Source organism: Fundulus heteroclitus, chromosome 12 (assembly GCF_011125445.2).
Source record: "Fundulus heteroclitus isolate FHET01 chromosome 12, MU-UCD_Fhet_4.1, whole genome shotgun sequence".
Lineage (NCBI taxonomy): Eukaryota > Metazoa > Chordata > Actinopteri > Cyprinodontiformes > Fundulidae > Fundulus > Fundulus heteroclitus.
The window spans coordinates 34,980,424-34,995,883 of NC_046372.1; the positions used below are offsets into that span (position 1 = coordinate 34,980,424).

The 15,460-nt window shown below is 39.9% G+C and overlaps 2 protein-coding genes and 1 pseudogene across 2 annotated transcripts in view; all 3 read right to left on the reverse strand.

Moving 5' to 3' along the window:
• The window catches only part of LOC118565005, a 2,516-nt gene extending 1,205 nt beyond the window's left edge, over positions 1 to 1,311 (reverse strand). The window contains exon 1 of the mRNA XM_036144516.1: positions 1 to 1,311. Coding sequence (XP_036000409.1) covers positions 1 to 231 — 231 coding nt within the window. The 5' untranslated portion in view covers positions 232 to 1,311.
• Positions 1,312 to 4,996: 3,685 nt separating this feature from the next.
• Positions 4,997 to 9,073, reverse strand: LOC118565000 (serine protease inhibitor 2.1-like). Its single transcript, XM_036144515.1, has 6 exons — positions 8,967 to 9,073; positions 5,963 to 6,593; positions 5,805 to 5,875; positions 5,519 to 5,712; positions 5,281 to 5,422; positions 4,997 to 5,191 (listed from the first exon to the last, which is right to left on the reverse strand). The coding sequence occupies exons 2-6, from the start codon at positions 6,585 to 6,587 to the stop codon at positions 4,997 to 4,999; spliced, it is 1,227 nt and encodes a 408-aa protein (XP_036000408.1). The 5' UTR covers positions 6,588 to 6,593; positions 8,967 to 9,073.
• A 1,457-nt stretch (positions 9,074 to 10,530) lies between these two features.
• LOC118565003 lies at positions 10,531 to 15,416 on the reverse strand (annotated as a pseudogene).
• Positions 15,417 to 15,460: the final 44 nt, after the last annotated feature.

A 15,460-nucleotide genomic window follows, 5' to 3' on the forward strand; every position in this document is an offset into this window, starting at 1 on the left:
AGCATATTGTTTCACCAAATATTTGCCCAGGGGTTCGCTGTGTTCCAGCCGTTTCTCTTCTGCTGTAACGGCTCCAAGCACTTTCTGTCTCCACGCCGACTGGGTCTTTTTATCTAACTTTTCATGCGTTTCAACAAAACCCATCAGCGCCTCTACTTGTTCACCCAAGGACGTCCAAGGGGCAGATCCCCATGCATCATCCTGAAACTCCTGATCAAAAGCTCCCGCCATGATCCGGGCTATTGTAACTGGCTATACACAGCTTCCTGACTCAGTACTTTTCCACCGCAAAAAGAACACATGCAAAGCTATTCACAGCCATACGCATGCGTAACCACCCGTTCACACACACACACACACACACACACACACACACACACACACACACACACACACACACACACACACACACACACAAGAGACTTCGAAGCCGCGCACACACAGAGACAGACTCAGACCGGAGCTTCTAAACATTCACACGATGGATCCCATTTAAACCAAAATAAAATTGTTAAACCGACCAGGACAGACAACGTTTAAGACAGACAGCCTTGCGCGCGCAGAGGGTCTCCTTTTAATACCCTTCCACTCCACGAAAACATTATTTTTTTAATAACTCCGCGTCTAATCATTGTACATCAGGTTTCTGATGTTAGAGAGCAATTCTATTGTTCTCCTGGGGCCCCTTTTTAATCTCTTATCTTCTTTTACAGCTCACTTTAAAGGTCTTGCTGTCTTAGCCTCAACTTTTAGATGGTTTTGTATTCTCGGCCGTCCCATCGCTACGTTTCTTTGGAGTGTCTCCTTCCTCCGAGGTAACGTTCCACCTCAGTCTTAAAATTCACCAGACTCGTCAGTCCTGGAGAGGGAGCGACCAACTTCCGAGACTTTGTTTTATTTTTGTATTTTATATTTTTTATTGTCTTTTCTTTTACAGCTTCAACATTTAAGTTTTAACTGTATATTTTTTATTTCTCTTATTTTACGGTTTTCCGACGTGGACATACAGATAACTCTCATTCTCTCATTTCTCGGTTTCAACATAAATTCTATTTAAACCTATTTGTACTGTTCAGCCTCTGATATTTTGAGAAGAGATTCCCTAAAACCAAAAGCATCACTCAATTTTGCCTACACAACTAACGGTTTGCCAATGGAGAAAAAATCTCCTTACCTGTTTTGGGTCGACCCGTGATGCTTATGGCAAGGTCCTCCTTCGTGTCCAATATTCAAACAGACTCTTTTTACTCACAGCCAAACCCGGGTCACGGCTCCAGTTAACGAGACACCTGTAGGGCCCGTTTAACGCCCCCCCCCCTTCTCGTCTCACCCGTTCGAAGATTTGGCACAGAGAAAAAAAAAGCAGTGAATTCAGAGGCATAAACAAAAGTTAAACATATATTTATTACAATTTGGAATTCCAAAGTGGGAGACACTTACACGTTTATCACAGCATCGAATACCTTAAGTTCTCTGCCTGTGTCTGAAGCTTGTCTCAACACATACACACCCCCCCCCTTTTAACACAGACAGTCCAAGCGGGGCTGGACCTACATGAGACATTCAGTCTGCTGCACACATCTGTTTCCTAACCTTTGACTTTTAAATATAATCTATCTCCTAGCTTGGTTCCTGGGAGTTTGACTGCAACAACATACACCCTCATGCAAACATTTTAACAGCGTTATCACTTACAAGACTGTCATATGGCCTTGGTGCCTCCTGCTCCTGGTATCTATCTGAAGTTTGCATGCACCCTTTGTTTTCACACACATCCATTTCTTTAGGTTACTGGGTTAAAGTTAACATCTGTATTACTTTAAGCTACACTATAATATATATGATTATATTTCTATAACACCAGTGACCATTTTTTCCACCATCTCAAAGCAATTGTTTCATTGTAGAGCTATATTTTAAATAAATGTAAGAGCAATTGACCAATGATTTCCTGTTACTATCTTTGCTGGAAGTCTGTCCCCACACACGCTTTGTGGAATACTTGAAAACTTTAAAACAAGCCTGGATGTTACATAAAAGTATTGCAGTCCCAACCAGCACATACTGAGTCTGCTCCTTTTTCGCTCCAGACACCTGTTACAGTTTTTATTGGTTGCTTTGAACTGTTTGAAGAAACTGGCAACCTCTCAGTTTTCAGCATCACCATCTCTGCAGAGCAAAAGACACTTCTTGCAAACGAGTCAACCCATTTTCATTGGTTTGACTCATTTTCCCCACCCTTTTGCTAAACAGTTAACACAGATGTCATTCATGCAGTCCAAACTCCATTGCTTTAGCTGTGGTAGCAAAACAGAAACTATATGTCCCAAGCTCTTAGAAACTTCTTGATCAGAATGAAATCACTGAAGCACCTGATTGACACCTCTTTACACAATTTTTCAATTTGCAGTCAGTTTGCAGGCTTTACGTAAAAGGTGTCATGTTGTGTATTGTTCTTTGCAAGCATGGATGATCAACGTAAGGCAGATGAGAGTCAGAGTAAGAGGTAGATGGGTCAGGGGAAGAAGATTATGAGGAAGAGGAATCCGTGTGTGAGGTGGCAGTGTAGCTGGAAGGGCTCATTACAGATGAAATTTAGGCAACTATGATTGATCATGTGGTAAATCATGGCCTTTCACTTAGAGGTGCAGGACAAAGAGTCCAAACTTTTCTCAATAGAAACACGGTTGCATCCATTGTAAGAGTTTTTCGACAGGACAGCAGGTATTCCTGCTATACAGTATATACATCTGTATCTATTCCTATAGAGGAATTCTTCAGTGCATGGCAATGAAAAGTATATGATCACTGCTCCTATGAGCAGATGCCCTTGCTCAATGCAATGACTGCTGCTGCACAAGATGTAGATGCAGAGGCATGCAAGAAGAATTTTCCCTAGGTGCATTGCAAGGGAAAATATTGAATGTGACAAAGATGAGGCCATGTGGCCTATTCGTCAGGACAGAATGGACTAGAGGAACAAACAGCCCTAGTATTTTCTGTTGGAATCTTTCATTTTTTGGAATATTTCATTTGTATAAAATCAATAAAATTTGCATCACAACATATTTGCTTCTGGATCCTTTTTTTGCAAAAAGGCAAATTTGATTACAAATGACACTGACATGTAAGCTGCATACAGTCTTTGTCTACAATGAACCAGCAATGCTGCACTGATTCATATTGAGTGTGGTGCTTTGTATTTTGTTGCCCCTTGTGTAACGAATGATTGGAAGGGCTCAAACATTTGTGTGCAAGTTGTGTTGTTTGAGGGCAAAATGTGCTTTTGGATCATAAGTTAAATGTTTTGGCAGAGTTGGAGCCTTTTGCAAACAAAATGTTTCATTTTGACCATTGGTGCCACTGTTTAGACCTCTGCGTTAACTGTTTTGAAAAATGTGGGTTTTGAGTTGACTGCTGCGTCAAAGCAGTCTATAAAAACTGTAATGAATATAATTGTTATGATGGTATAGCGGAATCCTGAGCATGACTAAAGCAATACGACTGCAGTCAGAGCTCTGATCACATTTGGAAATTGGCTCCTTGCTGCAAGTAAGACCCTGGTTTAGGGAACTTATCTAAACAATTTATGGGGCCGTCCCAGGGGGCAGGTGTAGGGCGGCTCAGAGATGACAGCTTCCTCTGAAAATCTCCGGTTGCAGAGAACGCAGCAGAGATAGGACCTGAAACTAGACTTTGGCACTGGCAACACGTGGTTCCTCCTGGTTTCCTTCTGTAGCGCTGGAGCCAGTTAACAAATAACTACCCTGGGCAATCTGAACCAATTGATCCTCATGTGCCCTCCAGATAGGTAGGATCTCTGAAAAGACGATGCATTCTTCCATCAGCGATATCCTCCAGCAGTGCCAACACTGCCATTCTACAATCATGCACCACTTTACGCAGCCATTTATTGGCATATATGATAGTCGCCACTTTAGGAATAATCACCTTTGATTTGTTAGGAATTAATCTGCTCATCCGACCACATTTTTCAGTGAGCATGAAAGAGCCCCTCGATGATTCATATGCCTTTCATGCTCCTCAGTGCACAGACTGATGTGCATTTACAGCTACATGTGACAAAAACAGAAGAATTCACAGTTTACATCTGACTGAGTTTTTTTCCATCATTATGGGGTGTGTTACGTTATTGTATAAATGCTAAAAGTGATTCTGTTTTTTAAACCATAAACTCTCAAACTTGTGAAAAAAAACAAACTTCAGGTTTGGTGCAGCCAAAGGCTGAATAAAACTAAACAAAATTAAATTTCAATAGATTTTAGTGAGTTTTAGCACTTTTTGGTTTTCTAATGTAAATCAAAGTTTGTGTAGCTGTTGCAAAATTTAACGGCAGGTGAGAAATTTGCATGGATTAGCTACTGCACACTGTTATGCAAGTATACTTTTTGTACATGCCATATTAGACATTAAACATTACACCACAAGTTTTTTGTGCACAGTAGCAGCCTCAGGTATAACCTTACTGAAAAGGGTGCACTTTGTTTAATCATGCACTTCGCTTGCTCATATTATAAACAAAGTCCTACTTTTCCCTTTTTGAATAAAACCAACACATGAAATAATAAAACTTTTAGAGAATTAGGAGAGCTAAGGCAGGAAGTATTCATCAGAAAGCAAGGGAAAAGGGAACTGGACCAAAAAGCCGGTCCTTTTACATAATCTACACTAAAATGATCACTAAAAAAATTTGCCAAATAAAGGTTTTCCCTTGCAAGTCCAGGTAAACGTACACTGTTGAGTTTTTCTGTTGTAAATTTCCCAGTGATCACTATTTTTCAAATCCTTTTTAATTCAATCAGATGTCATGCAGACAGTTTGGCTTTGTGTTGCATTTATTTTAGGACATTTCTTTATTCAGGAGCAGCAAATACAAATGTTAATGCATCTCATCTGTGTATGAAGTGAGAACAATACACCACACAAAGTATTTTCTTTGTATTAGTCTGTACTAACAAAGATGGGATCTTTTCCCTCAGAGGTTTGGGTTGACAATCTTGCCAATGAAGAGAATGTTTTCTGGAACTCGCTCAGTGATGATCACCATGAAAGGACGGTTGAACCACAACTCTGGGTACTCGGAGTAGCAAAGTAGCCATATTTGGATACCGGTGGATGCTGCAGCTGTGGCTCCGGCCTCAGCAACATCCAGTGTGGCTTGGTGCACCACCTTTACAGCACAATCAAAGCAGAGCGGGTCAAACATGTCAACAGAACATGAGCAAAGACATTTTTTCTTCTCATTTGCTGCCTTTTTACCTTAGAGACAAACAGGTCATCTGCAATGCCGCTCAGATTTGCACGATCCCCAAACATGTCTACCATTCCCATTCCAGTCAGCACATCATTCATTTCGTAGGAGGTCTTGATGGAAAACTTGGGAACAAATATCTTGTATGTCCTAAAAAAAAACACACACACACACACAATTTTAAGCACTCATCAATCATGACTTGGAAAAAAACATTAATTGGTACGTAATGTAGAATTTCTTTACTCTGACTTCGTCCACTTCAACCATTTAGTAACATGTGCGGGGGAGATATTGCGCTCCAGCACTGCCATATCATCAGGTAGGAGCAGCAGCATGGAGTATGAGTTGTTGAAGGGCAGGTGGAGGACTTTTGTGTTGATGGCCTGGTCATCATAAGTATTAACATCGTCTTGCATGTTCATCATCTGGACTTGAACCTGGAGAATGAAAGATGGACAGTTAGTTGGTTGGAAAATAAATACAAGATGCCTCATATCTGCTCCGCCTGTTTGGATGTATGACTTTGAACCTCATTGCTTTCGTCCACTCTGAACCTGTCCTCAAAGGTCTCCCGAGGATCAAACTGAGTTTCCCATTTACCTGTTCAAGTGAAGACAATCATATCACCTAAAAAAAATTACTTCACAATGAAAGAGGAGAGAGATCTCGTCGCATGAGACCATTTACCTTCGTAGTAGATGTAGCTGAGGAGATACATGACTGTGCTTGGATCCAGGCTTTCTACCAGCTTGTCTATCTTCCCATTAGTCTTACCCGATACATACTGATTGATGGTATCGGCGCTCTCTGTGGTGTTGGCAAAGTCAACATTGAAGCCCTCGGCAGAATAAGACTGCTTCAGGACATCCAGGAACTCAGGGTTTGCATTGAAGCTGTTGTTCATGAACACGGCGGTGCCTTGGCTGAGGTCCTCATGAGATGCTTTGTTTGCAAGGAGTGTACGAAAGGCCTGGTCTACATCTGTCTGAGCCAGCTGGGAGCTGCTGAAGCCCATCCCTCTGAAAAGCTGCTGGTGAGTCTCCCCCCGGGCCCCCACCATCAGAGCAGCCAAGGCAGTGGAGACGCTAACTGGAGAGAAGAAGATGTTTTTGCCCTTGGAGGATGCATGATCTGCCAACTTTGTGTACAGACGGAATGCAAACTCTTTGTTTGCCGAGGTCACCAGCGACATTTTGTTGTCACTGCCATCTCCAGTGGGGCCTTGGGCCTCCTCGCCGTGCCCTATGTGATGATGGCTTCTCCCTACACAGACCACTGCTGATAAGATCCAGAGAGCCAGGGGTGCATGCATCGTGAACTGAAACAAAGAGTCAAAAGTGCTATTTGTTTTGCTTACACAATATATGTTGTTGCACATAGACCTGGTGAAATCTCAAAACCTACTAAGTTGGTTCTACAGGTTCTAGATTAATATACAAGTCTTGGTTTGCTCCATAAAAATATATCAGTTTTCCATATAGACAGCCATCTTGATTAAAGTGATTAATTTATTTTCTTCATGTGTCAGATCTGACAAAATTTCACACAATATATAATAAACGGAAAAGCTAAACTCAAACTCTTTAAGATGATTTGCTTTGATTTCCTTTGTGACACTTTATGGCATGGACAAATACTAAAAAACAGGCTTTTTCCCCCCCACCATCTCAAAGCAATTGTTTCATTGTAGAGCTGGATTTTAAATGAAGAATCTAACATGTTATTAAAACTCTACTCATGTTCTGGAAAAACATTTCAACATAAACTTTAAAAACAAAGAGCATTTGTTTTCTATAAAATGTGTAAACCACTTACCTTTCTCTGGCTGCAACTCAGTTTTCCCTCTTACTACAGGCTGGAGGGGAAAGAGCCTCTGTTTATATTAACGACCAGGTAAAATTTGATTTTGTTTATTCTCTTTCCAAATTTCTTATTTGTTCTACATTTCAGCTGTGTAACAGTCGACCAGTCGCTACTAATCATGACATTGCAGTTTGGAAAGGGTTCAATAAAAGCACAAAAAAACAATAACAAGTTAATAATAATGCACAATACGTTATTTTACGGTAAAATATAAAATATCTTAATGCTTATTAGTACCCTTGATTGTTAAGGGTTCTGATGAAAATCATGTATCTCTAAAACATTTTGGTTTCATCCACTTTGACACTTATCACAATTCAGATGTTTATACAAAATAATATTTTTTTGCTAGAAAACATGTTGAAATAAGATGGAAAAATACTTGAATGTCTGTGGTTAAACTTAAAAAACAGCTGAATTGCTCAATTGCTTAACTTTTTTGATTAACTATTTCCAGTTAAATAAGATAAAGATTTCTTGAAAAACATTTCTCAAACTATTACACTTCTTAAAGGGAACATATTATTTTCAGTTCTTCCTTTTCACATTGAAATATTTCATGTGTGGCCTATATAAAATTGGAACTGCTATACTTGAAATATTGTAGATGTAGAGAAAAAAGGCTATTCAAATTGAGCTAATCTGGGGTGTGCACTTGGCGCAGTGGGTAGTGCGACCCTTATACAGAGGCCTTAGTCCTAGATGCGGTCGACCCGGGTTTGAATCTGACCCGCGGTCCTTTGCCGAATGTCTCTCCCCCTCTTCCTGTCAGCCTACATTCAGAAAAAAGCGAGCCACTAGAGCCGCAACCCCCCCCCCCCCCCCCCCCCAAAAAAAAAAAAAATTGAGGTAATCTATTTTAATGTTCTAAACATAGCTGGGTCTAAAGTACTTTTAAATCTAAACTGATAACATTTAAATTTCTCCTTAAACTCTAATAAATATACTAGTCTGTCAATTATAGTCCCCCCCCATCATTTTACCAAAAGAAGATGTGAGAGCCATTGACCTATGATTTCCTGTTAAATTACGATCGTTTCCAGGTTTACAAATTTGAACAATAATTTCTTCTTTCAATTTGTTCTGGCAATTTTCCTTTCTCTTACAGCCTGCCTTGTTGTACAAGTCTAAAAATATTTTCTGCAGAGTGACTTCCTCCACAGTCACAACATTTTACAGGATTACTTCCACATTAACCATAAAGATGTTCACCCTCAAATCTACCACACCTTTGGTTTGCCCTTGTGTGGCCATATCTTGGACACTTGTAGCATCTGAAAGGCAACTGCTCAGGGAGTATTTTATCTTTAAAAAAAGTGCTACCCACCTTTTCTCTATTCCTGAAAGCCCATAGTTGTTTAATGCCAGCAACTTCTCATTTTATTACTTTCTAAAACTCAACAGCACTTTCCCACACAAGAATCCCTAAAGTCACTCCCCAAAATCACTTTTTACAAATAAGCAAACTTCCATCACAAAACTTCGGCTAATGCTACATCTCTAAGCTCTTTCTTTAATCCAGTTAATAAACTATAATAGGACATATTCCAACCATTTCTGGCTCCTCATTAAATTTAAGAATGACTTTGAAATCTTCCAACATTAATTTCTTATTTCAGTTCTTTCTTCCTCATCCTCAAAAGCCTGTCTCCTATACGCTGTTCTATTACTAAACTTTTACTTTCCTCCTCCTCTCTTATTCTCCACTATCACTACATCCATATATATTCATCCTCTGAAACCCAGTCATTACTACTAGCCAACTCTTTCACAATCTACAATATACCAAAAATGAAACTGCCTTTAAAATTCAATATATTCTTCTCACTCCTTTAGTGGTCAGCCACCTCCTCTCCAGCAGTCAGTGAAAAGGCTTCCAAACTGGGACGGATGAAGACGATGATGTCAAGTTGTCCCAAGATGATTCCCTGGGGGGCCTGAGCACCTTTAAAAGGTTCTGGAAGGGTCCACTTATGGACTGAGAAGGGGGAACTTAAAGAGTGCACTTTAAGGTTTAATAAAATGGATTTAAATTGGGAATTGAAATGAATTTTTAGATATTTCTAAGTGTCAGATAATATTTGTTAAATAAAGTATTGGATGCTTAGTCGGTTTGTAGATGTTTGTTAGCTCACATATGTTCTTTGTTTTCTCCGTTTCATTGCAGGTCTTTTAACCCGGGGGTGTGGCAGATCACAAAAGGCTGCCAGTAAAGATCCTTGGGAGTTGCTGCTAAAACCTTTTTCCCTTTTGTGTACCTGTTACAGTAAAAGATGGTGAACAAACTCCTGGTTGGTCTGCACCTTGTCTCTGCCTCAAGCCTCCTGCTTAATCCAGCCGCTGAGGGCCATTTGAGCAATTAGACAACTGCAACTCCTTTTAATTAGGGTTGGGAAATATATACCTGCAGTCAGTGCAGGACTAATGCTTAACATCTTTTAGCAGATACAAGAAGGCATGACCTCATCATCCCAGTTTTAGCAGATTTATATTGGGTGCCTGTTAAATTTGGTATTGATTTTAAGAGCCTTTAAGAGTTATCAATAAAAAACATTCATAATTTCACTAATAGCTGTCCCTGTTGTTTGGAGAAAGATTTATTCTGGCTGAACAAAGAGCTGTCTTTCCCAGAATTCCCCTGGTTAGGTTTCAAAAGGTTCAAAAGTGTGATTTTAGTCAACTTGGGTTGAGAAAAAAAAATTACTTCTCCATTTGCAATTCGCCAAGTCTATTAAAATGTATCTGACAATAAATAATTATTCAAATTAGTTAAGAATTTACACATTTGCCCAGATCCAACTAAGACTTCAAGGTTACAAATGCCCATAAGTGGGAACATAAATACCTATAAGAGACTGAGCACAAAGGAGTGGAGTAGTTTAACATAAATCCCATGGATGCAAAAAGAATACAGTTTACTAAATTTGCTGAAAGTAATAAAGACACTTATGCACAGACTGCCAAAATGGTCATGACAACAATCTCTCCAGATTCAGCCAAGTTTGAAAGCCTACCAATGAAATCTTACATTTTTCGTATGATTTCCTTTTATAAATATTTTGAACACTGCATGCCTTTGGAACTTTTGCTATTGTATCATAACTCAGAAAGTTTCAACCACAGCAGTGTTTCTATCTAACTTGCAAATACAACAGAACATTTTTGGCTGCTTGGCTGGCGTTTTATAGCTAGGTCTGCACAATACATTGCAGAGTTCTCTCTATATCACACTAAGCAGCATCCATATCCCACAACAGCTTGGATTAACATAAGTATTAAGAAGTACTTAAATATGCATTGTAGATCTAAGTCTACATCTAAAAAATGTTTCAGGCCAAAATAAAAACTTTGAGACAGTTAAGAGGTGGTAATGTGATCAAGACATTAGGAAACAAGTTTTCAATGCCTTTTAAAAACACACACACACACACACCAGAAGTGATGGAAATTTTGAATGGCAATTACACCCCCATGGCTGACTGAGGGATAAAGTACTCATCGTCTTGGGTCGGTTTGCTATGACACGAATTCAGAACATTTCCAGTTTAAAAATTATTTTGCACAAGTCCTATTGTTAACAAACTATTCACTAGTATTGCACGTTTCCCCAACATCATGCTGCCCCAATTTCCACCATTTTCTATTGAAGAAAAGGCATTCTTCAATAGAAATTTTTCTTTCAAAAGCAAATATTTCAAATACACATCATTAGGTGTCCATTAATACCATGTAGCATTGAATAGTCTGTTAAAAATCTTAAGTTCACTTTGCATGTTGCCATCACTTTAGGTTTTTAAGTAAGGCTTAACATTTTCAGAACTCCAAAGTGACAACCAGTTAACTTTAACACTTGCTTTCAGTCCTGTAATTCTCTAAAAATTACAAGAAAAAAGCGATCCCAATAAACAATGATTTTAGCAAGATGTCTCAAATTAAGTTTTTATTAAATGTGCAATGACAAAGCTGCAATTTCTCCCTCAGAGGTTCGGGTTGACGATCTTGCCCATGAAGAAAAATGTTTGTCTGGCACTTGATGATCATCACCATGAAAGGATGGCTGAACTTCAGCTCTGGGGTTTGGGAGAGGGAGTAGACCATGATACCGACACCAGTAGCAGCTGCAGCAGTGGCTCCGGCCTCGTCAACGTCCAGGGTCGCTTGGTGTACAACCTTTACAGCACAATGAAAGCAGAGAGTGAAAAACTGTTCATCCCAATAAAAAGGAAAATGTTCTCTTCAGCTCCCACTCTTTACCTCAGACAAAAGCAGTTTCTGTCCGTCTGCAGTGAGATCAGCACGATCCCCAAACATGTCTGCCATTTCCATTTCAGTCAGCACGTCATTCAGCTTGTAGGAGGTCTTGATGGAAAACTTGGGAACAAAGATCCTGTTCTTCCTTTTTTTTTTTTTGGAAAATAGGAAATAAAAATGTTATATTAAGCACTGATCTGAAAAGAACAGATAAGTGTAGATTCCCCTAACCTTGCTTTCATACATTCCAGTCATTTAGTGACATGAGCAGGACTGATGTTCTGATGGAGTCGACTCCTCCAAACTACAATTTTCGTTGTGAGATCAGACAGCAAAAGAAAGGTGGAGGAGTAGCAACATTGTTTAATGATTCACTAAAGTGTAAAATGGTGTTTTTGGGAAAATTTTACTCTTTTGAACATCTGGCTCTCCAGGTAAAGAGCCCGGTCCAAATGTTTCTGAATGTTTACAGGCCTCCTAAGTCCACATCAAACTTTTTTAATGATTTTATAGACCTGCTGTCTGTGATATGTGTTGATTATGACTGTTTAATTATTGTTGGAGACTTCAACTTTCACGTTGACAACCCTGAAGACAGAAGTGCAAAAGAACTGTGTGACACACTTAGAAACTTTGGTTTAACTCAACATGTTAAACAGCCAACGCACAAACAGGGACACATATTAGACTTGATCATCACTAAAGGTCTAAAGATTTCTAACGTCAATGTAACTGAAGTTGCCCTATCTGATAATTTTTCTGTTACCTTTGAATGTATAATTTTCAGTGACTCATTTAGCCAAAGGGACATCGTAAGAAAACGGACCTTTAAAGACAATGCCACGGAAACTTTTATTCAAGCTTACTCTGCTACTTCAACCTTGGGCTGCAACTCAGTAGATGAGCTAGTAGATAACTTTCAGTCTAAAGTCTCAAGCATCATTGACTGCATTGCTCCAGTTAAAGTGAAAGTTCTTTCCGGGAAGAAAAAAATCTCCGTGGAGAAATGCTCCATCAGTTAGAAGTGAAAAAAGGGAATGTCGGAAAGCTGAACGCAGGTGGAGAAAGAACAGACTCCAGGTTCACTACGACACCTATAAAGAGAGACTTTACAGATATAACTTACAACTGAAAAATGCAAGAGAATCTTTCTTCTCAGAGATCATCAAGAAAAACATTGATAATGCTTGTGTCTTATTTTCCACAGTCAACAGATTAACAAATCCTCCTGAGTCCGTGGCTTCTGAACTCCACTCCACCAGGGCCTGCAATGAATTTGCTAAAGTCTTTACTGAGAAAATCCTAAAAATTAGAGGATCAGTTTGTACATCCACACCAACTCTAGAACCAAAGCCGTATTCAGCCGGAACTTATCCTGACAAAATGTCCCTATTCAGCCAAATAGACCACAAAAGCTTGGATGAGATCATTCAGCAGCCAAGTTCCTCCTCCTGCTGCCTTGATGTTCTACCCACAGCTTTCTTTAAAAAAGTTTTACCTGGCATAGCATCTGATTTGACTCAGATAATTAACACGTCCCTTCTGTCAGGTGTTTTCCCCCAGTCCCTAAAAACAGCAATTATCAAACCACTGTTGAAAAAGAACAATTTAGACAAACTACTACTCCAGAAATACAGGCCCATCTCAAACCTCCCCTTTATCAGTAAGATTGTTGAAAAAGCTGTGTTTCAACAATTAAACACCTTCTTAACAATGACCAGCCGCTTTGACGTATTCCAGTCAGGTTTCCGTGCTCACCACAGTACAGAGACCGCCCTTATCAAGGTGTTTAATGACATCCATATAAATGCAGACTGTGGAAGAACCACAGTGCTGGTACTATTGGACCTCAGTGCAGCATTTGATACTGTCGACCACTCCATTCTGTTAGAACGCCTGGAAAACTGGGTCGGCCTCTCTGGTACAGCTCTCAACTGGTTTAAATCCTACTTAAAGGACAGGGAATTTTTTGTATCAGTAGGTAACTTTACGTCAGGGATGACAAAAATCACATGTGGGGTTCCCCAAGGGTCCATCCTGGGTCCCCTCCTGTTCAATATCTACCTGCTCCCTCTAGCTCAGATAATAAAAAATAACAACATCAGCTACCATAACTATGCAGATGACACACAGCTCAACATCACCATTTCACCAGATGACTATGAACCAGTTCAGGCACTGAGTAAATGCCTAGAAGAAATCAATACGTGGATGTGCCAAAATTTTCTTCAGTTGAATAAAAACAAAACAGAAGTAATAATATTTGGACCAATAGAGGAGAGATCAAAAGTTAGCACACAGCTTCAGCTGCGAACCACTGATCAGGCCCGAAACCTGGGTGTAGTGATGGACTCAGACCTGAACCTCCAAAAGCATCTAAAGACGATTACAAGGTCGGCTTTCTATCACCTGAAGAACATTTCTAGGATTAAAGGACTAATGTCTCAGTAGGATCTGGAAAAACTAATCAATGCATTTATTTTTAGTCGAATTGATTACTACAATGGTGTTTTCACAGGTCTGCCTAAAAAAAGTGGATCAGACAGCTGCAGCTGATCCAGAACGCTGCTGCCCGCGTCCTCACTAAGACTAATATTGTAGAGCACATAACCCCAGTTCTAAAGTCCTTACACTGGCTCCCTGTATCTCAGAGAATAGACTTTAAAATACTCCTGTTAGTCTATAAATCCCTGAATGGCTTAGCACATAAAAACATCACAGACTTGTTATCAGTGTATCAACCATCCAGAGCACTAAGGTCTTCTGGCTCCAGTCTACTCTGCATACCTAGAACCAGAACTAAACAAGGAGAAGCAGCATTTAGTTCCTATGCTCCACTTATCTGGAACAAACTTCCAGAAAACTGTAAAAGTGCAGAAAGCCTGAGTTCCTTTAAATCAAGATTAAAAACACATTTGTTTAGGATTGCCTTCAACTGTTCTAGTAAACTGAATCACCACTTTTTTGTTCTATTTTCCATCTACATTTTATTCCTACTTGCTTTTATTCTTTTATTTTGCTATATTTTAATCATGTAAAGCACTTTGCATTGTCTTTGTACTGAATTGTGCTATATAAATAAATTTGCCTTGCCTTGCCTTGCCTTGCCTTGATGTCGTTCTCCAGTGTGTCCATGTGATCAGGCAACAACAGCAGCAAAATGGAGTAGGAGTTGTTGAAGGGAAGGTGGAGGACAGATGAGGCAATGGCCTGGCCGTAATTAGTGTCCACAACGTCTTCCATTTTCATCATCTGGACTGGAACCTGATGAAGGAGAGCTTTAATTGGTTAACTGGACACCAAACAAAAATGATTTATATTTGAGCTGCCCTACAAGGAAGAAGGATTTGAACTTCATTAATTTCATCCATTCTGAACACTTCTGGCTTGGTCTGCTTTGGGTCAAATTGGGTTTCCCAGTTTCCTGTTTGAAAACAGACACATTTGCATACATAGTTCATATATTAAAGCCAAAATAAAGCAACCAAATGCACGAAGACCTACCTTTGAAGTAGATGTAGCTGAGGAGATACATGACCGTGGTTGAATCCAGGCTTTCAACCAGTTTGTTTATCTTTCTGTTGGTTTTTACCTGACACATACCCGTTGATGGTATCGGCGCTCTCTGTAGGTTTGGTGAAGTCAACATTGAAGCTGTCGGCATAATACAACTGCTTCAGGACATGCATAAACTCAGCTGCTGAAAAGCTGCTGGTGGGTTTCCCCCCGCGCCCCCACAGAGAGAGCAGCCAAGGCAGCAGAAACACTAACTGGAGAGAACTTGATCTCTCCTTTAGAGGCAGCATGACCTGCCAAATTTCTGTACAGGCGGAAGGCAAACTCTTTGTTCGCCCAGATCACCGGGGAGATTCTGTCGTCGCCGTCGCCATCTGCAAGGGCATCTTGGTCTTCCTCAGCATGATCTGGCTGTTGTTGGCTTCGCTCTGCACAGATCACTGTTGAGAATATCAAAACAACAATAGGTGGGGCCAACATGGTGACCTAAGAAAAAGGGTTACAAGTGTGTATTTTCACTGAGGTGAACTGTAACATTTCCTTAAATTCAGGTTT

What these genes read in the sequence shown, in the direction of transcription:
- LOC118565000 (XM_036144515.1), bottom strand. Translation starts at nt 6,587, where the DNA reads ATGCATGCACCCCTGGCTCTCTGGATCTTATCAGCAGTGGTCTGTGTA. An exon ending in GAGTGGACGAAAGCAATGAG is followed by an intron (nt 5,713 to 5,804) that starts GTTCAAAGTCAT and finishes TTCATTCTCCAG; the next exon opens with GTTCAAGTCCAGATGATGAA. An exon ending in ATGACCTGTTTGTCTCTAAG is followed by an intron (nt 5,192 to 5,280) that starts GTAAAAAGGCAG and finishes TGTGCTGTAAAG; the next exon opens with GTGGTGCACCAAGCCACACT.